General features: G+C 37.4%; 1 protein-coding gene across 5 annotated transcripts in view; it reads left to right on the forward strand.

Moving 5' to 3' along the window:
- SCAI (suppressor of cancer cell invasion) overlaps window positions 1–23,037 on the forward strand; it is a 110,755-nt gene that overhangs the window by 74,233 nt on the left and 13,485 nt on the right. For all 5 annotated transcript variants that reach the window (XM_036238395.1, XM_016137395.2, XM_016137402.2 and 2 more), the window contains 11 exons: window positions 147–243; window positions 1,783–1,881; window positions 2,037–2,189; window positions 3,277–3,378; window positions 3,644–3,745; window positions 4,479–4,557; window positions 6,242–6,341; window positions 7,792–7,873; window positions 18,232–18,304; window positions 21,409–21,582; window positions 21,794–21,894. In XM_036238395.1, the coding sequence (XP_036094288.1) occupies window positions 147–243; window positions 1,783–1,881; window positions 2,037–2,189; window positions 3,277–3,378; window positions 3,644–3,745; window positions 4,479–4,557; window positions 6,242–6,341; window positions 7,792–7,873; window positions 18,232–18,304; window positions 21,409–21,582; window positions 21,794–21,894 (1,162 nt within the window). The remainder of the gene's footprint in view (window positions 1–146; window positions 244–1,782; window positions 1,882–2,036; window positions 2,190–3,276; window positions 3,379–3,643; window positions 3,746–4,478; window positions 4,558–6,241; window positions 6,342–7,791; window positions 7,874–18,231; window positions 18,305–21,408; window positions 21,583–21,793; window positions 21,895–23,037) is intronic.

Here is a 23,037-nt window from a genome sequence, read left to right on the forward strand (position 1 = left end):
GTTAAAAGACTATGGGTTATATGCAGAAATGTTTATAACTGCAGAATAGGATCAAAAGAGTATAAAAGGTATAGGAAAGTTAGAAAAATCAAAAAGCATGTTTTCTTTTGTAATCTAATGAATATTTTCCCACTTATCTCCTATAGGCCTGAGTTGGTGGTTAAGAAGCTACGATACTATGCAAGATTTATAGTCGTCTGTCTTCTTCTCAACAAAATGGACGTCGTAAAGGATCTGGTGAAGGTAAATGTAATTTAAATCCTTTAAATTTAAAGGTAAAATCATTTAAATCCTAACTTCTAATCGTATATGGCTAATGTTTTCTAACAATAGATTTAATGGTAAAATACTTTTGGGTATATCTAAATCACTACAACATTCAAAGTACGGTAACCTCCGACAAGGGTAATGATAAAAAAAAAAATTTTTTTCCATCTCTTCTTATTGCAAGCACACACTCATCAGAGATAATTCTCTTGATTCCGGGCCTGTGTCCCTTCAGCATGTTCTGCATTTTACCGCTCATCAACGGACGGTTGGGAAATGCAAACAAAAGTTAACATACTTGGTTTAAGAGGAAATAATCAAAATGTCAGGTCAAGAAAAAGTGTGCCACGTTTTACAAAGGGATCGCAAACGCGTTTTGGTTTCTTCATCTGTTTAGTACGTCGGCATCACTGTCCTTCGTCAACTCCGGTACTTAAGCGTTGACAGCATTCGGGTTCCACTTAACATCCGTACCGATTTCATTCATATCTGTACTGGTTTCAGAATGTACTGCATTCTGGCTGCACTCCGCACTCAGCTGATGGTTTCGGTGGCACACTTCTTAATTTCGGTTCTCAAATATACTGCTTTCAATAAGTCCTCTTCTGTCTTCCTCCACTCCCACTTACTATTAAGACTATTTCCCCTTCCAACAAAAAGTATGATGTAAATCCAAAGAAAATTAGCTAGATCGTATTCATTTTTTTCATGTTAAAAATTTGAGGTTTTGCCATCAAGAGTTTTCTATTCATAAATTCATTGCCAGAAGAGATGACACACTGCCATTTTGACGACATAGATGGACCTCAAGATCATCATGCTAAGTGAAATAAGCCAGACAGAAAAAAGTTGAAAAATCACATGATTTCATTTATATGTGGGATATAAACCTAAAAGCAACAAACAAACAGGACAAACAGAGACTCACGGATATGGACTATATATTGTAGTTACCTGGTGGAGGGGGAAGGTAGGTGGCGTAAAAAGGGTCAAATATGTGGTAACAGAAAGAAATCAAACTATGGGAGGTTAACACAGTGTAAATATATATATACATATATATACACACACACATATACATGCGTATATATACAGATATACATCTATACGTATATACACACACACATATATGTATACATATGTATATGTATACACACACACACACGTATGTGCCTTACTGTTAAAATGTACAGCTGAAACTTACTGGATTTTGTTAACCAATGTCACCATAAAAAGTCAATTAATTAATTTAAAAATAAATAAATAAATTCATCGCCGATATGGCACTCAGTAGGTATGGGTCGCTCTGGTTTGTAAAGATCCTACTGATGTGTATCATTCTGGAGTTTTTGATTTTGAAATAAATCCATGTAGTTTTCATTCTTCGTTTTTGGTTGTAATCGGGACTGTATATTGATAATAAAGTTTTAACTACGTGGTACAATATAGCCGTCTGTTTGTATGTTTTGTTTTTTTTTTCCTGTAACCGTTTTCTTTGTGATACCTTAAAATCAGGAATTGTCTGATGAAATTGAAGACTATACTCACCGCTTTAATACCGAAGATCAAGTGGAATGGAACCTGGTGCTTCAAGAAGTGGCCGCTTTCATCGAGGTCAGTGCCTGACGAGGAAGGTTGTCATTAGTATAGATAGATAAATGTCCATGTGATAGATACTCTCACTGTGTTTAGATATCAAGAAGGAGGAGTAACTTACTGTCCTGACATTCCGTCTGGGCCATCAGCCACTTCCTGCTCTTCTTCTGCAGGCGGACCCCGTCATGGTACTGAATGATGACAACACCATTGTCATCACATCCAATCGCCTCGCCGAAACGGGAGCTCCGCTGCTGGAACAGGGCATGATTGTGGGGCAGCTGTCCCTGGCCGACGCACTCATTATTGGTAATTGTAACAACCAGGTAAAGAATCGTGCAGGCATCATGCTTAAAATCCACTTTGAAAAGTAGAGCTTTTGATTATTGCAGAATTATTATTTCCTTGGAAATAGCCTTACATCCATTTGTGAGGAAATGGTTAATTAAACTCTGCCGTGTCCATATATGGACTATATCACAGACGTTTAAATGATGTAGAAAGAATTTTTTATCACAAAGGAAGGTACTCATGATTTGGTAAGTGAAAATAAACTTGTTATGGAACTATGAAATAATTATTTCATATATATTAAAATATCTGTATACATATATGCACAGGAAAAAGACTAGGAATAAATTCACCAATATCATAAAAGGTTTATCTCTGAATAGCAGAATTGTAGGTGACTTTAATTTTATTTTGCACAACTGTCTAAATCTGTATATTACATCTATAATCAGGCAGAAAGGAGGGAGGGATTATGTTTAAGTACATTTGTCACAGCAAATTTCAAATATTTTTTCATGAGAGAATAGTTCCAGAATGATAATTTCATGTACTAGAAAAGCAATTTACTAGAAATTCTGCGATATTAGTAGAGTCACCAGCGAATACATTTTTCTGTATACATTATTTATACAAGTTTCCTTAATGCCTATTATTTCGGTTATTGTCACCTCTTTTAGTACTGCTCCAATTTTGGCTCTTACAAACATCAATCTGCAAATTTCAGAATTAAAACATCTTAGATGAGAAGGATACAGTCTTAATCATTGTAGCGTGCCACGGTATAGTGAAGAGGTTGTAAAATATGGACCACGGCCATATATACCAATCAGCCTGACCGTTTTGCCAAAAGTTAACATGTTTTATAGGACCTGATACAGGTCTCTTTGTGGTAAAGCAAATACGGAAAAACATTAATGTCATGGGATCTCGATGACTATATAATTTTTCAGTCTTCTATCTTGAAATTTCTCATCCTAAAATGTTGGAAAATAAAAACTAAAGAAATAAAAAGAAAGTAAAACACTGAACAATAAAATACACATCAAAGTTAAGAGTAATAATATGAGTAAAGACGTCCAGGTCTGCGTACTGCGTTAATAGTCAGGTTTGTTTTCCTTGCAGGTTAAGTTCAGTGAGCTAACCGTGGACATGTTCCGGATGTTACAAGCCCTGGAAAGGGAGCCAATGAATTTAGCCTCCCAGATGAATAAGCCAGGAATGCAGGTATCGTCTCCCGACACTTGCAATTTTGGTAACATTTTTGCTGCTTCTGCTCCACGAAGAATGCTATTACTCAATGCTGTTATTCAACAGATGCTATGAGTGCAATTAATGAACTGTCTTAACGAGACATAGGAGAAATAAAAAGCACAATAATAGTAATATTGAGGAAAAAGATATTTGATAGAGAGGGTTGTAAAAGTCGGCATTGGTAATTCACCTGTCAAATACAGCTTGTATGTATATTGTTTTCTGTGTGTAAATACAGGAATCAGCCGACAAGCCGACCAGGCGGGAAAACCCCCACAAGTATCTGCTCTACAAACCCACCTTCAGCCAACTATACACGTTCTTAGCAGCATCTTTTAAGGTATGTACGTTCCAGTACTTTTTACTTTATGGGGAAAGTGTGCCCTAAGTGGAATCTAAGAGTCACTCTTCTTTTTAAATATTTGAATCAAGAATTTAGGTCAAATGCAAAATTAAAACTGCCTTTCAGATATCCTAATTGTAGCTATTTTCAGAATGGAAATTGCTTATGATGCTATGACTCTTCCTTCCCATTAGTTAATGAGACTGTTGCTTAATTCCTTCCCCCAGGTTTTCATTGCTAAACTGCTGTAGGAATAAGAGTCAGTGCAGAACAAAAGAAAAAAAGGAGCAGGTTGCATAGGCCTGTTATACATGCAGGCAGCTCAGGGAAACATTTTGGTCACTGAAAGAACTTGAAAAGTAATGACTCCTTGCAGAGTTTATATAGAGAAAGCCACAGATGGGAGTTTGTCTGTTAGACCTATAGTCAGGATCTTTACATCTCTCTGTTTCAGGTTTTTCAGAGAACATACTCTAAATGACGCGGTTTTTAAAGCAGAGAATATCTTACAAACTTGTGGCAATAGTTGTAGATCATAGATTAATAATGACTCTCGGCTGTGTTGATAGTTATAAGTTGGAACCAGCAAGAGTGACTCTTCCCATAGAGAAAATAGTCATGTGTTAAATTAGGTTCTTGTTTCCCCCACAACTTCAAAATGTCATGAGCTTTAAATGAAGCTGTTTTCCCTGTTTGTTGTTTTGTATGTGTGATGTTTTTTCAATTTCAGGAGCTGCCTGCCAATAGCGTGCTTCTGATTTACCTGTCAGCCACTGGCGTTTTCCCCACAGGTCGTTCCGATAGTGAAGGTACAATAAAGGAATGCTCCCTGTTGTAAGCAGGGCTTGAATTCTCTTTATTTTCTACAAGACGATGGCCCACAGCTCACAGACCGTCTCAGGCTTTTTAGAGAGACTTCCAAATTTGAAACCTGATCTATTTGTTGAATTGGCAGTCCTATAGATACCACAGTCGATTGTATTTGCTAAAATTTATACATCGAAGCCCACAAATCATCAGCAAATTCATGTACTAAATACATACCTCAATCTCAGATTTGCCAAAATCACACACGTGTATATGTATATATATGGAATAACCTAGCCTAATGATCTACTTAACATCATTGGATTTTTCTGAGCTTTAGTGCATTAACAAATCCGGTCGGGGTTTCGTTGTGGCTGGAAGTCTTTGTAGAAATCAGTACACTTTTGTAACTGTGAAAGTTCAAGTCCTTGTCATGGGTATTTTCTGTCCCTTCTTTGGTTTTTATGGATTCAACCTGTAGAATATTGGGATGCTGTTTCAGAATAAAAACTTAAAACTGTCCAGAATATATGAAATTGGTCCCAATAGGTGAGTAACTGGGACATAAATTAGGCAATTCAATCTTTGGACAAAAAAAAAAAAAAATTTCTTAACATCCTTAACATTTTCCTCCTCATCTGTTTGTTGAAATTTGCATTCCTTTATACAGTGCATGTCCCTGCCATCTTCCTTGCATGACCTGCAGATCCTCTTTGAGTGTTAAAATGAAAACAAAACAAAATAAATCTCGAAGTCTTTTCATTGCAATGATTTTTTTTAAGTGATAAAATATAACACAACATTAAAAGTGATGTGAAATCAAACTACTTCAATTTTTTTTGTAGTAAAGTTAGTAATTTTATTTACAAATACCCTATGGACCTCTTGTTTTACTTTTTTGAAGTACAGTAGTACCACAATCGATACTAACTGAATTGTCCTTTCAGAGATTATTTCTAACATGTTATGGTTGCTGCTCCATTTAGACAAGAGTTTAATTGATATGACCAATGGGAAAAGGCTAACTTCAAAACTGGAACTACAGTAATTGATATAATAGTGATAATAATGGATTTTTTTACGCACTAAAATTTGGCAATTTTTTTCCTTAAAAATAAAGTTTTTGTCAGAATCTTCAGGTTTCATTTCAGATTCTTCCTAAATTTTACAATCAGTGGCTCACTTAATATTATACTTAAGAAATTACTAGTGTCTAATCACTACGTTCTACACCTGAAACTTATATGATACTGTATGTCAACTCTGAAAAAGATTTTAATTAAAAAAAATTATTAGACCTTTGTTCTCCAATTTCTTAAGTACTTTTGTAAAACCAGAGACTTTAATTTTGTTTGAAATGTAACGATCATTTTGAGCATTCCAGATCTCTATCCCTTTTATTTCCAGAATAATGGGATGCAGTAGATTCTTGTTTTGTTTCTCATTATATTCTGTTTGAAGAACTGACAAATAATTAAATGATTTTTTTTAATGTCGAAACAGGCAACATGCTGAAATCATTTAAAGACTGCATTATACGAGAATGTTAAATTTTAAAGTAATTTAAATGTTTCGCGGTTATCTTCCACTTGTATTAATGAGAGTCACACAATACCTTTGCATTTGAACATCAGATCATTGTTACCCTCCAACTGAAGTCTAGGGTTCTTTCCTTTGTTTCCACAGGTCCGTATGATTTCGGAGGGGTACTTACTAATAGTAACCGGGATATTATAAACGGAGACGCCATCCACAAACGAAATCAGTCCCACAAGGAAATGCACTGGTACGTAGCCTAGTGTCTCCTCCTATTGTAAAAAGAATAGATCTCTCTCATAAAGGACTGAGTGAAATGGGGACTTTTTCTAGTACTAGAAATATTTTCTCAGGCTACTTAACACTCATTTGGATTCCAGCAATATTATGTCTCTGACTATCCCAGGAATTTTAGAATTTTTGGCTTATTTATTTATTTATTTATTTATTTTAATTTCATTGAGTATCTATTATGTATCAGGCACTATTCAATAACTGGAGCTATGTCATTGAGCAAAACTACATTTAAGCTGAATGAAACTAAATATATACATAGGTAAATGTTAGGACATGGCAAATTGTCCTAACATCGTTACAAGCTTTTTAATATAAGGTCCTGTTGATTTGATATAGCACAAATGAACTTAGTTGTATGATTTCAAGTAGATTTCATCCATGAAAGTTGCTCTTTTTCTAATTATAACACATTCACTGGGTGGACCACAATTGGTTCTAGAATATCTCTAGCTGAGAGAGAGCAATCTGGTTTTAAAGGAAACTGCACTTGTTTGAAACCGCATTTCTAATAGCACTTTACATAACACTGTTAACTTTATATTAAAAAATGGGGAAGGGAGGGCAGAGAGAGAGACATTTCAAATTATATACATAATAGCTAACAGTTCCCCAACTTAGTTGTAAATGAAACTTGTATTTGAAATATGTTGAGGTTTGATACTGTTGCTTGTTAACACATCATTTTACATATTTGTAATTATGTTTACATCAATATTTATACATACATACATACACACTGCCCACTAAGCTGTGGATAGAACACGCACACCAAACTGTGACCTTCTTAAGCAATGCCTCTCCCATGCGTATAACCGGACTTAAGTCTCTGGGGCCAATATGTCTCCTGTGGGCCAGCGAGTATATATGTTTAAGAAGTGCCCAGCTAATTTCAATGCAAATGTCCAGAGGAAGCATAAAGAATAGTAAAAGGGGAGTCCCTGTTACTGTCTGCAATATTAAGAATGTGGCTTGAAATATTAAAAATTTTTAAATGGATATAGATTTTGAAAGACTCATCGAAATACAAATCTGGTTATGTTATTATAACGTTGTTTTCAAAACATGTTTTAAAAGAGGCTTCTAATTCCTAAACAAGTACCCAAATGCTGCCTTCTTTGATTTTCAGGTTGTAAGTTTAGTCCATCTTTGAATATATAGACTTCTCTTTGGCTCAAATATTCTTGAATAATAACTATCTCTGAATTTTTTTTTCCAGTCAAAACTTGTTAACTTGTCTTTTCCAATCAATACAGACGTTTTTTGTCTTTTGCTTAATTAGTCTTTGTCTGTCTCTCAGTGCTACAATAGAAAGGAGACACCAGCAGACCAAACTGAAGAACAGAGATTCTAAGGTTTAGCTGATAGAGTTGTTCAGTTATTTACTGCCATCGTTGTTTCCCCAGCCTCCATCCCGGAGACCTCTATCCCTTCACGAGGAAGCCCCTGTTCATCATCGTGGATTCATCCAATAGCGTTGCCTATAAGGTGAGTTCCGTGAGCACTCTTGTTCTTTAGACATTACGGTACCCGCCCCCCCCACGAGGTAACCAGTCTTAAGATGTGCCTTTTTATTTTGCTTCGTTTTATTTCATTTTACACAGTTCGTATTTAGTCTTTCTTTTCTTTTGAGGTTGTGCATGCTAGTCAGGATCTGGTGCTATGAATAGAAACAAGAAGAAAACGCATGAATGGACACTCAGTGGAAAATAATAAATCCTCCTGCAGGAAAAAAAAATGCAAGATTTCCAAGATCTCTGGTGGAAGGTTTATTTTTGTTATATAACCCAGAATAATTTTCTCTTACAGAGGTAGACGTGTGTCGGCAAAGTTCGTTTTCTAGTTTTTAGACTCGTCCCCCTTTTACACACTGCGGTGTGCTGTAGTTTAAGTGAAATTTCTATTCCATGTTATACCATTACAGTCATTGGCTATCAACATACATTGTTTTAGATGCACTTATTTTTTAAACATTTGTGACAATAAGTAAAAAATATGGCCCTCAATGCTGAAATAAATAACAGGGATCTAACTTGAAAATCCTTTGTTTTATATTTTGCTTTTGAAGCAGTGTTTTTCAATGATCGTATAAAGAATGCCAGCAACAAAACCCCTTAAAGTAGGATATTAGAATTCAAACTATAACAATTCACAGGCAAGTAAAAAACAGAATTTTTTGGAGTCCTTCGTATGTGGTTGGAATAGTTCATTAGTGAACAATATGTTCAGAAATATGCCGGGATCTGCGTATGAAAACTGCCAATTAAAACTGTTTCTGTTGTGAGCGTTCATATAATTAGATGGAGAAGCAGGCCTTGGTAGGTTTATTTCAGGAGAGGAATGGGACTATCTGGTGGCCAAGAGGGCTGACCCCAAGCACGTTTTCTCTCAAATTTTCATGTTTAGTTTCTGAATTCCAAGAACATCCAACGTACTCTAAATTTTTCAGCATATTTCCCACTATTGTGTCAAGTTTAACATTACAGTTTTGATCTTTAGGAAAATTAGCTGTATGCCTTCTTAAATCGTGTGTGTATGATTGTCGCTTTAAACCTTTTTGAGGGAGTCGGAGGTTGCTGAAGGAAAAGTTTTATTGACGATCTCGTTTAAACTAATAAAACCAGAAGGGCCGAGGCATTTGTACCTTCACGGAATTCAAAAGAAACATTCCGTTTCTTTGTAAATGGAAAGGAGTCATTTGCTACAGTTTAATGATGTGACAGGATATGTGTATTGCTTACTATGCTCCAGCATGCATTTAGAGTATTTTAGTAATTTCTCTCAATTTAATGGACATTATTTGATACCACCTTTTATAATCACGAGGATATCTTGCAGCCTATGTGGCCGCTACATCCAGAGTGCTTTTTGAATGCAGAATGAGCATTGGATGCTGCTTTTCAAAACACCACTCTGCGTACTTGGAAATGTATTTACTTGATTATGTATCGTGATTTAATTCTAGATTTTAAGATTCTGAACCCCAGGATGACAGTGGAATAATAGAAAGGGAGATTTTTTGTTTGTTTGCTTGTTTTTGATGGCACATGCCATTATCAGTCCTCTAAAAAAATTAATTATCCAGTATACATGGATCTTCAGAACTGAAATGGGGAGCCCATATGCAGTAGGCAGATCAGAGAATGGCACAGACCAATTTGGTCTTTTTAAAAATTGGTACAATTTAATGCCTGTACATCATGTGCAGTTCTCTGTTAACATATGAAGGCGTCTGATGTTTACTTTTCCCACAAAGCATGTGTAAAAAGTTTTAAACTACCATTTTATAAGTTTCTAATGAAAAAGGAGACCTAGATAACACATATTATTTCTTTATTTTATGTATCTACTTTGCTATATGTTTCATACACGTGAATGTTTTATGAACATATATGTGTTTTCTAAATACTTTTTCATAGAAACATTCATGTATATTTATTTAACTGGTGCATTTTTATTTTTATGAAAGTAGCTCATACATGCAGTAAAGTTATAGTTCTCAACTCTTTCTATACATCAGAAACATTCAGAGCCCTTTTTAAAACCACTTGTACCAGGGGCCCCAACTCTCATGATTCTCATTTGCTTGACCTGGAGTGGAGTGGGGTCAGGAGTCAGAATAATTGTAGTATGTTGTCAAGTTCTACCAGGTATTACTAAAAAGAGCAGTTTCCTGCTCTCTAGTTCTACCTCTATTTGCCTTCTCCAAGAGGCCACTATTTACATCTTTCTTAGCTGATTATTTTGGTATTTAACCATCATTTTTCTGATTTAACATGCTGGTATTGGTATTTCTCGATTTTTCAGTTTCAGGCATTATGTATTGATATCCCATTATAAAAGAAAAATTTAGCTCTATTCTCCCTAGCCCCAGCTCACATTTATACCTGTTACATCCTTTTATCCACTCTGTAGACTTATATCATAATTTAGATTCATTGACTATTTAGTGCTTATATTATTATGACTATAAAGTGCTTTTAACAGCTATGCCAAATAGTCAACTTTTTCTTTCCTATGCAACTTTCTACTTTTCCTGGAGCAAATAATTGTCTATCTTTGTTCCTTTTTTTTTTTTTTCCTGAACTTATCACTAATCGACCCAAATCTCCTCACCACTTGTCTGAATCTTCTTTCAGATTGTTCAGATGCATTAGTCTTAATTTTATCTTCAGGATCTTTTCTCTCTCACAGCCTCTAAACTGCTGCTCAGCTGTCATCCCAGACTCTCTTTTCATTATTCTGGGGCGTCTTCATCTCTCTTCCAAACCGGACCCCGTTTCCTTGAATCCTGTGTCTTCCTCTTGGACACCTGACTCTCTCGTTTTGGTGCAGCGTCTCCTTTGGTAACTCCTGAGAAAGGGTGGAGATGAAGTAACACATGTGAGGTCTTGCACTTCTGCGAGTGTCTTTAATTTGACCCTCATAGTTCAGTGATGGTTTTAATATAGATTAGAAATTGCCCTTCAGAATTTGCAAGGCATCGCTGCCTTGCATTCTGGCTTCCAGTCTTTCTTAAGAAGTACAAAGCAGTCTAACTCTAGATTATCTTTTCAATCTCTGGGACCTTGTAGGATCTTCTCTTCGTCCCCAGTGTTTGTCACCTTTTTAACAGCATGTCACTGTCAGAGGATCTGTGTGACAAGCATGGCCCACATTGTGGCTCTCACATTTCCACTAGGAAACAGGGAAGTGGAAATGGCCTTATCTGTAGTAACATAGTATTAGTGGGAGTTAAAAAAAAAAAAAAAAAAAACCCTCAGTCACTTCGAACACTTATTTTAGTTCTGCTTTCTTTTCTTTGGAAGAAAAAATGTTGAGTGCTTAAATAATGATGACAGAGCTGGATCCCTGCCAGTGAACATGACTTACACATTTGTCAGAACAGTCATATTTATCTCAACAGCCTCCTCCTACTTGACTGATGGCCGCAGATTGCGGCAGTCTATTAAGGCATTCACCCTCGTAACAAGATTATGTAAGAGCTCTTCTGCCACTGAGCCTCACTCGTTTTGTTTCTTTCTTGCTATTTGAAAGACATTGGCATTCTGCAGTCACCCTGTGATATGTCCACGTTTTGTTTCTTTGTGGTTAATCTATTGGGACTTGTTAGACTGCTTGAATTGGTAGGCTGGAGTTTTACAGTAGTGCCAGGAAATTCTCAGCCATCCTCCCCTCAAATATTGGCTGTGTGCCAGCTTCTCTCTCCTCCCCTTCTGGTTCTCTGATTTTATATGCATCATTCTAACTGTCTTCCACATCTCTCAACCTCTCTTTTATTGTTTTCCATCCTTTCATTTCTCTCGTTGAGATTTGGAAAATTTCTTCTCATTTGTCTTTCAATTCACGAATTCTTCCTTCAGCTGTGACTAACTTGCCACATTAAACCCATTTATTGAGTTTTATATTGGTTGTGGTACTTTTCATTTCTGGAAGGTCTAGTTGGTTCTTTTTCAAATAATCCATCGCTCTTTTTATTGTTTCCTATTTCCTATTTTCAAGTATGTTCTTTATTTCTTTAAATCTAATAATCTGATAATTCTTATAACTAAATCTGCTTTTGCTGCTTAAAGACAGACACCCTTTGCTATTTTTGTATCCTTGTACGCTTGATTATCTTTGACTAGTTTCTTTTCATTATCCTTAAAATTATTTATGAGAAATTCACTGAGCCCTAGAATGAAGGTCCTTTCATCCAGGGAGGGTCTGCATATAGATACCTGGAGGTACTCCCATTGGGGGACCCTGTTTTGGGGATTACTCAGGTGATATGAACATGGGCTGCAAATATGCAGGAGGACTGGCTTAGAGTTATAGCCCTCAGGAACTGTTTTGTTTTGTGTGTTTGTCTCTGCTCAGCCCCAAGAAAATCTTCCCTGTGGTCCCCTGTGCAGTCCTCGTGGGGGAAAGGGGAGTGCGAAGTTTGATTTTGGTTCATCTTTACACTAAGTATGTAGCCCTTTGGGATTCTAATTTAGCAGGGCTGGCTTTCTGTTAGACTCCCATTTTAGGCAAACCCCGAGCTCTGACTTCTGTCTCCTTCTCCAGGTAAAGCCTTTAAAATCTAAGTTCAGGTTGCTCATTTGTCTCAGGGCAAAAGAAATCCTGAGTCAAAAGGCTTGTTCTCTCAGTTCGGGCTCCTGCTGCTTCCTCCCCTCTCTGACCTCATCTTCGCTGTGCCCCTGGGCTCCATCCTTGTTCCGCTTCCTTTCCGGCTCCCTTGATGCCCTCATGTAGCTTCACGACTTTAATTACTACTTCTGCGCTGACAGTTTTCGAATCTGTGTCTCCAGCCCAGACCTCTCTCTGTTACTCCGGACTCCAATATCATCTAGCTGCTCCACATCTCTAATCGGTCATTTAAATAGCGATCGCAGACTTAACATGCCCCAGACAGAATTCCGGAATTCCGAGACTTCTTCCACGTCCCGCTTTCCCCGTGTCAGTTAACTACCATTATGCTTTTATGGCCGCCCCGGCCCACATCCTCGGTTTCGTACCTGACTCCTCCTTCCCTCACACCCCACATTCGTTTCAGGAAATCCTCTTGGCTCTAACTAACGTATCCAGAATCTTACCACTTCCACCTCCGTCACTCTGGGCGCTGCCTCCGTTGTCTGTCCCCTGACCCATCGCTGTAGTGTCCTAACCAGTCTCCGCCCCTCTGCCCTCACGCCCCTACGGATCCTGTCACTGCTGTACTGAGAGTCTCCAAAGGCTCCTCCTCTCAGAACTCAGAGTAGAAGGCTTTGTCTCCCCACCTCACACACCTCCTCCCTGCCCTCGAGTGTGTCTCCGCTGTCTCTTGCCGGTCTCCCTGTCGCTCAGCCCTCTTCAGTCACACTGACCTTGCTGTTCCGCAGATGAAGCTGGCGGTTTTCTGCTAGGATCTTTGTGTCCTGGTCCCCCTGCCTTAAATCTTCTGCCAAAGACACCCACATTATTCTTGCGTTTCATCGCCGGAAGCCTCTTCATAGGGTCTTCCGTAATTGTCCTCTTGAAAATTATATGTCATCTCCCCGGCACTTTTTATCCACCTTTCTTTATTTTTCTTAACCGTAGCAGTCAGCTTCCATATAATGCTATGTACTGCTCGAATATCAACACATTTAATCGTCGCACAACCCAATGTGTCACCTCTAATCCCATTTAACTAATAAGACCAACACACAGAAAAGTTAAGTAATTTGCCCAAGGTCACATATGCTGAATTGAATTTAAACAGTCTGTAAAGCCTGTGCGGCCAACGGTGCTCTGTGCTGTTTTCCAGTGTGTAGCGCTTGTTACCTTCTTTTAACGTCTTTATTTTTTTACTATGAGTCTCTGTCTGCCACCTCCACCCTCATCTAAATGTGAGCTCCAGGAAGACAGGGTTTTTTGTTTTTTGTTTTTTGTTTTTTAGTCATTCTGTTTAGTGCTGTTTTCCTAGCACCTAGGACAGTGTCTAGTCTATAGATTTGATGAGTATTTGTTGAAGAAAAGAGATCTTTAAAAAAGACGTGTACTTTTTTAAAGTTGTAAGATTGTTCAAAGTCTCAGATAATTCTTGGAGGAGAAAATCCAATGGCCATAAGAGGAAGTCTGAAAAGCCCAGTGACAGGATATGAAATAGAGGAAAGTGATCATGGTTAATCTCGTCTTTCCCACAGGAAAGGTTCTAGTCCTTGTGAGTTCACCAAAAATATTTTTAAACTTTTAGGATCAAATACACAATTCCGGAGTAATGAAAAAGATTGGACTGTCCAAGCCATCCTGTAGCAATTTGGCCACAAGACTCATATGACCTTGAAAATGTGCTTGGCCTTTTCTAAGCCTTTTTCCTTCTCTGTAAGATAGGTTGGCAACCCTGATTTTACAGAATTGTTAAGATTACAGGGCAGGTAGGATCTAAGCAGCCTGGGATAGTCCTTGGAAAGTAGTTAGCACTCAGTAAGTGATAGGAATTATTACTATAACAACACTATTTCGAGATAAAAAGAGCATAAAGAAAACTCCACCTCAGATTAGTTTATCATTATGGATTAGAAAACATTTAATAAAATACTAGTAAATAGACCTGTTAATAGAATAATGTACCAAAAGAGTTTTTCTGAATTATGCATGAAGGTTAAGTATATGAAAATAAATTAATATTGTATACTATGTCAATAGGATAAATAAGAAAATCACATGGATTTCTGTATGGTCATTTTGTAGAATCTAATAACATTTAGTACCCGTTCTTAATGAGGAAAAAAATTAGCATATGATGAAGAGCTTCTATATTAAATAGCCAACTCCGTACTTAGAGTGAGAAACATTCAAAAATATCCTTAATTAAAATGAGCAAGAAAAAGAGAATGCCTTCTATTATCATTATGATTAATGTTGTTTTAGTCCTGACCAGAATTTAGTAATGTTCCCAAAATAATAAAAAATGCTATTCAGACTAGTAAAAGGTATAAATACTGGAAAGAAAGAAAAATTAATTATAGATATGATTTCATATTTAGAAAATCCAAAGGAATTGCAGAAAGACTGTTAATATGAATACAAATTCAATGAAGTAGATACGGGGTGACTATACAAAAATCAATAGCAATCTGAAGTATGAGCAATAACAAGTTAAAATTTCTTCACTATATATTCCATTTATATACAATTGGCATAATTTTTCTTATATATAATATTGAATTCATATAATCTACATATGGGGCAGTTATGAGGCAATCTCAAAAACCTGCAAATGAAGAAAATAAGATTATGGTAGTTAAACTATAAAATTAATCACTAAATGAGTTAGAACAGTGACATGAAGCATCCTTAAAAGAAACTATTTCCCAGGTGTAAAATTTAAATATAATCTGATAGAAGGGAGTTGGGGATCCCCAAGATCACCCCCAGGTTCAGGGGTTCACTAGGATGACTCACAGATCTAAGCATAGAGTCATTCTCAGCACTAAGATCGATTACAAGAAAAGGAGACAGAGCAAAATCAGCAAAGGAAAAAAGGCACACAGGATGAATGAAGTCCAGGGAAAAGCAGGCGGAAACTTCCAAGGGTCCTCTCCAGAGGAAGTTACACAGGAGGTACTTAACCCCCCGGCAACATGGAGACAACCCCGGTGACGTGTCCACCAGGGAAGCTCACCAGGGACTCAGTGTCCAGGGTGCTTCCTGGGGACTGATCACGTAGGCACCCTGTGCCTGGCGCATATCAAAATGCCATTCCCCCAGAAGGAAGGCAGGCGTTCAGCATAAACCATTTCATGTGCATGCACAGTCTAAGGAAAGTGAGCCGCTCTTACCGGTTCCGCTAATGGTGGGAACTCACCCAAATCTAAGTTCCCAGAAGCTAGCCAAGGGCCACGCTTGTAAGCAGGCCTTTCAAAGGACAGCAGTCAGGCTTGTTATGCTAACTTTTTTTACACAGTATTTAAAAAAAAAAAAAAAGAAAGAAAGAAATTAGAGAAGTTGATTGGCAAGGGAAGCAAAAAGGAAACCTCAGGACATAAATAACAGCAGTGTCCATTTTAGCACTATCCGACAGCGAGAGCGTCATGGCCGCCACCGACCCAGAAGGCCATCTCTGCGGTGTGGAAGAGTGCTCAAGCCGCCTTACCTGAAGAATGACCCTTAATGTCATTCTGCTTGCTCCCTTTGTTTTCATTACAAGAAATTTCTAATTTTTAAAAATTATTTAATTTTTTTTTTTTGGATTGGTATTATATTCACAAAATCAAAAAGCGTATCTTAAATCTTTCTCCCTCTCAGTCCCGGTTCCCTCAATTACTATCCCTCCCTGTAGGTAATAGCTGTTGTCTGTTTCTCGTTTATCCTTCTAGAAAAAAATTTTAAATGCGCATAAAAGCCAAAACAAATACATAATCTTTAGTCTTCTTTGCTTTATAAATGCTAGTAACATGCTATACACAACTGTTCTGTATCTTCTTTTCACTACTAAGACGTGTTGGAGATCTATCCATATTCGTTCATAAAGAACTTCATTCTTTTTTATAGCTGCGTAGTATTCCATTGTATGGTTGTGCCATAATTTATTCTACCAGTCTCTTACTGCGGGTCATTGACTGCTTCTAGTCCTTTACTATTACTACCAATGCTGCAAGGAATAACTTAGGCTTTGCGTTATTTCACAGGTTTTAAGAGTATCTCAGTAGGTTACGTTCCTAGTGTGGAATTGCTGTGTTAATGGAATATGCATTTGAATTTAATAGATACTGCCAAATTGTCTTCTAAAAAGTTTATACTAAGTTATATCCCTACCATCTACATGTATTTGTTTCCCCATGTTTTTACCAATAGTGTATATTCTCAAATTTTTAGAAATTTTACTAAACTAATAGGTTAAAAAGTGATAATTTAATGGAGCTTTGATTTTATTTGTCGTTATCAATAAGGTTGATCATCTTTTCATATATTTGAACCATTCGTATTCCCCTTTCTATGAATTCTCTGTTCTCTTTTACCCATTTTTCTTTTGAGTCAGCAGTCTCTTTTTTTTATGGACTTGAGAAGCTTTCTATATTAAGGTGATTAATCCTTTGTAATAGGAGTTGTAGATATATCCCCCAGTGTTCATCATTTGGCTTTTGATTTTGTTTATGCTGTATTTTGCTATGCACAAGCCTTTGACGTTTGTATTACTTTTTATCTTAATAATTAGGAAAATATTTTGGGTTACAAAAATAATCCTTATTTTCTTATATTTTCTTTCAGCACTTTTATTATTTAATTTTTTACATTTAAATCTTTGATATATTTGGAATTTTTCCTAGTGCGTGGTGTGAAATATGGAGCCACCTTTTTTTCCTACACGTCTATCCAGTGTTTCCACCAATTTGAACTGTCATCTTTCTCTTATATACTCAAGTCCTATCTGTTTTGGGGTCTAATTCTGGCCTCATTATTCTCCTGTTGGTCTTCTGTCTTATACCAGGCTTAAAGCATGTTTTAATATTTCATGAGTCATGGTCCCCCTCTTTGCTCTCCTTTTTTAGAGTTTTCCTGGCTAATCTACTTTTTCCATATGAATTTAAGATTTTTTTTTTCAGTTGCAGAAAAAAATACTGCGGGTATTTTTATTGAGATTGTTTTTGATTTTAATAAATTAGTGTAATGACATCTTAGGAATGGGTTCCTCTCTAAGAACCTAGTATGTCTGTCCATTTGTTCTAGGCTTATTTTTTATGATTCAAGAGTGGTTTTGGGCTGTTTATGGCCTCTTCGCTTCTTTTTAAATTTACTTTTAGGAGTTTTACCAGTCTATACTTTTACTTCCCGTGTAGATCTGCCCTTAGGGAAAAGATATCCCTAATGCTGCAAAGAGTATTCTAGTGTGAGCGTCACTTTAATTCTCACTGTGAGTTAGCACATTGACATTCTGTTTTTATATATCATTCTGCATGAGCAGTTACTATGATTCACAGTGAGAGATGGGCCCAGTCTTCCCAGACCAGTAAATCGGGTTTTAGAGCCTGTGAGGCTGAGAACCAGATCAAGATCTTGGAAAATTCACCCTTGTGAACGAATATACCTTTGCTAGTGTACGTTGCCCAATGGATGGCCTTTGTGTAAAGACAGCCAGATGACCTCTCCTGGTCACACTGCGACCATATCCAGGCCTTTATTTTAAAAATCAACAGTCATTTAGTAAATGTCACTATTTTAAGACAGCCTGTGATGCGCGGTGGTTCTGTATGAACGGCAGTCTCTTCCGCTGCTGCTGCTGCTGTTTCTGCCGCTGCTGTGAGGCAAAGGGCCCAATCTATACACTAATGATGTGCTTTGGAAAATTGCTCTCTCTGGTCAAACCTTTAATGAACGTTTCGAATTCTTATATATTACAGAATTTCACAAACTTATTTGGACAGCCACTAGTCTGCTTGCTTTCTCCTACAGCATATCCAAAAGCTTTACAAGGTATGTTCTGTCGTTACCTCTCATCTCCATAGGGTGCAAGTAAACACTGTCTGCATTTCGAGTAATGCCGATCTTTGTCTCCCCGACCCATAAGGATCACATGTGACTGTGTAGTGTTTCATGGGGCAGGTGTCAATGCGAAACCAAGCCAGAAGCCTTGCCAACCACCAGACTTCTTTACTGTGCTACCCTTAGGCCTTGAGATGATTCTCCAAGAAATGGTACAACATTCCCGAGAAAAGGGTGGTTTTGGTCCCTCGCTCTTGGGGAATTCGCGATTCGTGAATTTTAAATTTGTTTTGCAGCTGTTTGTTTCGGTGAGTTTGTCCTCCTCCATCTGGCACGATGATTTCCTGCATCTCTGGCTACATATTTTAGGCGTCTTTTAAGACTTAAGATTTCTGGTCTAGAAAACCCCTCAGCTTATGCCCAAGAGTTAGGGTACCCTAACTGGCACAACTTAAAGGGTTTCTTTTATTCACATTTTTACCTCATTGTCTTTTTTTAAATAAAAGAACCTCTTCTCAGCACGCCAGAGAGACGGGTCAGCGTTTTTGCCGTTTCTCAGATGAATGAGAAATGCAAGACCTTTTGTCGTTAATAATTTGTCTTTAATCGGCAGCACAAAATCTGTTTCTAACTCCCAGTCATCAAGCTAGGTAAAATACTAAACGCACCTTAACCCTGTTTTAGCAGTACTTGTCACTGTTTCACTATCTCCCTGACCGTGAATAGTGCTGATGTCTCTCGGTGGGAGATGGCATTTTACTGCTACTTCCCCGCCAGAAGTCTGTCTGCTGACATAGTTTGACACAGGAAGTGATGGTCAGCATTTGAATGCCTGGGAGAAGCTGGAGACTTTTTCACCGTTGTTTTAAGGTAAGTTCTACTATTTAACAGGGAAAAACATGTAGAAGTATTAAGTTCATGTATCTAAAAGTCAACTTACTAAGGGATAGAACTTACCTTCAAACAACGGTAAAATTCTCCTGCGGTGAGGACTTTGTTAACCTAGCCTGATGCATATCATTTCTGGAGAAATGGGACCCCTTTCAGTTCCTCATGCGATCAATTTGTCCTGTCAAGAGGCAGTTTTATTTAAAATTGCATGGTCTAAAGGGCTGATATCAAGCTCTGAAAGGCTTTGTTGTATATAGGGTAAAAACACAGACCCTGGGGGAAAACTGATTGGATTTGAATCCCATCTCAACTGCTTATGAGGCTGTGTGACCTTGGGAAGTTATTTAACCGTTCTGTGCCTCAGTTCTTTTCCTGTCAAATGGAGATAATAGTACCTACTTCATAAAATAACTCCGGGTATGTAATCAGTATTCAGTATGTCCCAACTATCATGACTACTAATATGCTTAGGTATAATATATATGCCCTTAATATTTTTTAGTCTAATATCCGATCTTTTGTGCTTTAAAGCTTAGACCTCTGATCCCTTAACTGTACGCCTTCTGGGAACAAAACTAGCAGGTACCTAAGTATTTGGAATGTCAAATTAGGTTCCTGTACCTCTGATCTCTAAAGTCTACAGTTTTTTCTACTTCATTGATCATTAATATTTATTTATCAGGTACAGCACTAGGCATCCGATGTAACACTCTGACCAGACAAGCACGTTTATGTTTCTCACAGAGGCAATTGTCTAGAAGATACAGACAACCTAGCATACAAGTACTGTAGGTGCTATTAGTGTCTCATAGGGGAGAAGCACACTCAATACTCATGAGGAAGTTCTAATCAGCCCTCGAGAATGAGGAAACGGGATGAAATGATGTCTATAGTGGACTTGAAGGGTATGTAGATTAGATGGGGATGAAGAATGGTTGAAAACGGGTATTCTAGCAGAGAAATAGCATGTGAGCCCTGAGATAAGGGCTCTAAGAAGAGAGAGTTTGTGGAACGTTTAGAGAAATCAGAGTAGTTTCTGCTAGTTAAAAGGCAGAGTTGGGATTATGTGACTACGTTATGAAAAACCCTTTGTGATTGGTTAAGAGATTTAAATGGAGGACAAGGGAGTACCATCAAATGATTTTAAACAGAACAGTAACAAGAAAGAGCGTTCAGTTAACCTTGGGTGAAATGCATTGGACAGGAACGTTGATGGAAATAGGGAGATTATGGTGGTTGTAGTGAGAACACTGGCTGGTTAACTGGCTTCAAAAGATACTAAGCCCAGAGAACCAACAGGACTTGGTGATGGACTTGGTGATGCTGAGGAAATACCAGAGAGGGAGGAGGCAGGAATGGACTTCCAGGTTTCTGGCTGTGGTGTTGATGGAAATAATGATACTGGATGAGAAGTAGATTTATATAAAAGGGGGGAAAGTTATTTTCAGTTTTTGACATGTTGTGTTTAATTTAGAAGTCTAGAGCAAATTTGTCTGATGGAAATATAATGGGAGTCACAAATATAATTTTAAGTTTTCCAATAGCCACATTAAAAAAAAAAAAGTAGAAAGAAACTGGTAAAATGAATGTTAGCAGTGTGTTTTTTGTACCGAGGCTTTGACCCCGTGGATATCTCACACTTCACAGCATGTCTCAATTTGGACTTGGACCAGTCACATTTTAAGTTCTTAAGGGGCCCAATCTAGGCTGTAGATAGAGAATCGGGAATCAATAGGCACATAAATGATAACTGAAATTATGGGAGTAGGTGAGATTAGCAGTGGATAGGGCAAAGAGAAGGTACTGATGTTTAAGGGATGGGCGGGGAAAGAACAACTAACTGCAGAGAGTGGGAAAGGTTGGCGAGTCTAGCACTCCTCAGAGAATTCTCACGAACTGCCTGGGATCCAGCCCTGGCCCTATTCGGATGAAGCGTGTTAGTCTGAGTGGGGGAGGGGCAGGCAAAAGACTATGTTCATTTTCCATTTCTCTTAAGGTTACTCGGCTCTATGGTTTGTTCAGCAGAAAGCAGTGTACCTGGGATATATTTCCGTAGTCTCATGCAGAATCTGCTTTTTGAATTATGATTTAATGATATAGCTTTGATTTTATACATTATCAGTATGTTAAAATGTTCCTCAAATGCATCTCTTATCTTTTCCAAAACTGTTGTTCATATACATATAACATGTTTGTTATTACAGATCAATCTCAACGAGGTAGCCTCTTCACTCTCTTTTTGAACAATCCTCTAATGGCCTTCCTATTTGTCTCTGGATTGTCAAGCATGCGTAGAGGCCTATGGGAAAAGTGTCAAGAATATCTTCGAAAAATCAACCGCGATATTGCCCAGCTACTGACCCATTCACGTTCAATAGGTACCCTACTAATCTAACTGCACACTTAACAGAACGTACTATAATGGTTTTAAATTGTTTTAAGTTGTTGAAATTGTTTGAATTGTTTGAATTTTTAAAGGTATTTGTTGAAGACAGGAAAGTTGAGAAGATTTTCCTGAACTTTTCTTCTCCTTTGAAATGTATTACCCATTTAAGCATCCTTTTACGATCACCTTTCTCGTCTTTGCAGATCAGGCTTTCCTCCAGTTTTTTGGAGACGAATTTCTTCGCTTGCTTCTCACAAGATTTGTCTTTTGTTCAGCCACCATGAGGATGCACAAGATTTTTCGGGTAGGCAAAGAGTATTATTAAGACCAGTTTTACCATTTTTGGTATTTAAGAATCTTATATTGTATTTTACCTGTATTAAATAAAGTTTGAATAGACCCAAAAGAATAATAATCACAAATTAATAGATAAGGTATAAAGATGAACAATGTAAGGCATATCTGATTATCTGTCACCCAATTTAAGAAATAGAACATTCTCATTTCTTTGAGTCCCCTCTGTGGGTCCTCCCTGATCCTATCTCCCTCTCAAATGAAACTAAAATCTTGATTTTTTATAATTATTATTCACTCATCTTTAAAGTTTTGCCACATGTATTTGTATTCCTGCACAGCACGTTGATAGGTCCATATGGTATGTAGTCTTCTACAACTTGCTTTTTTTTCACTCACTACTATATTCCTGAGATTGAGCCATGTTGAAGACTGACTAAAGCTTTCATTCATTCATTTTCACTGCTACACAGGATTCCATTGTTTGACGCTATATCACAAATTATTCGTTTCTTCTACCGATAATGGACATTTGAGGCATTTCCAGTCTTTTAGTATTATAAACAATGCCACTGTGAAGTCTTCTATCAGTTTCCTGGTCCACATATATAACACTTTGGGGAATAGATGAGGCAATTCTAGACCTCATCAGAGAACTCTATCATGAACTGCCTGTGACCCAGCACTTGCCATATTTGGATGAAATGTGTTCGTTGGAGGGAAAAGGGATGGAGTGCGAGATCAGATGATGTCGGCATATTCAACTTTATTGAGTAATGCCAAACATTTTGCGAAGTGGTTGTGTCAGTTTACACTGGCACCAGCAGTATGTAAGCGTTGCTGTTGCGCTCATCCGTGCCAACGTTTGTCGGAGTCATACTTTATATTCCATGCGAGTCAGGTGGGTGTGAAGTAGTAGTTTGTTGTGGTTTTAATTTTCGTTTCTGGGGTTACTGTTGAGGTTCATATGTGGTGTTCTTTGTTCTTCTTTGTGAAGAGGGCGTTCAAGTCTTTTGTTCTAGATAGTTTTGGTGTGTTCAAGTAGCTACGTAACACTGTTCATTGAGGTTTTAAAATTTTAGCCATTATATTTTTCACTTTTGTAAGTAATATTTAGATCTTTTTCAAATAGGCCTAAACATTTTTTTAAAAA

The sequence above is a fragment of the Rousettus aegyptiacus genome, unplaced genomic scaffold (assembly GCF_014176215.1).
Source record: "Rousettus aegyptiacus isolate mRouAeg1 unplaced genomic scaffold, mRouAeg1.p scaffold_m13_p_3, whole genome shotgun sequence".
Taxonomy (NCBI): domain Eukaryota; kingdom Metazoa; phylum Chordata; class Mammalia; order Chiroptera; family Pteropodidae; genus Rousettus; species Rousettus aegyptiacus.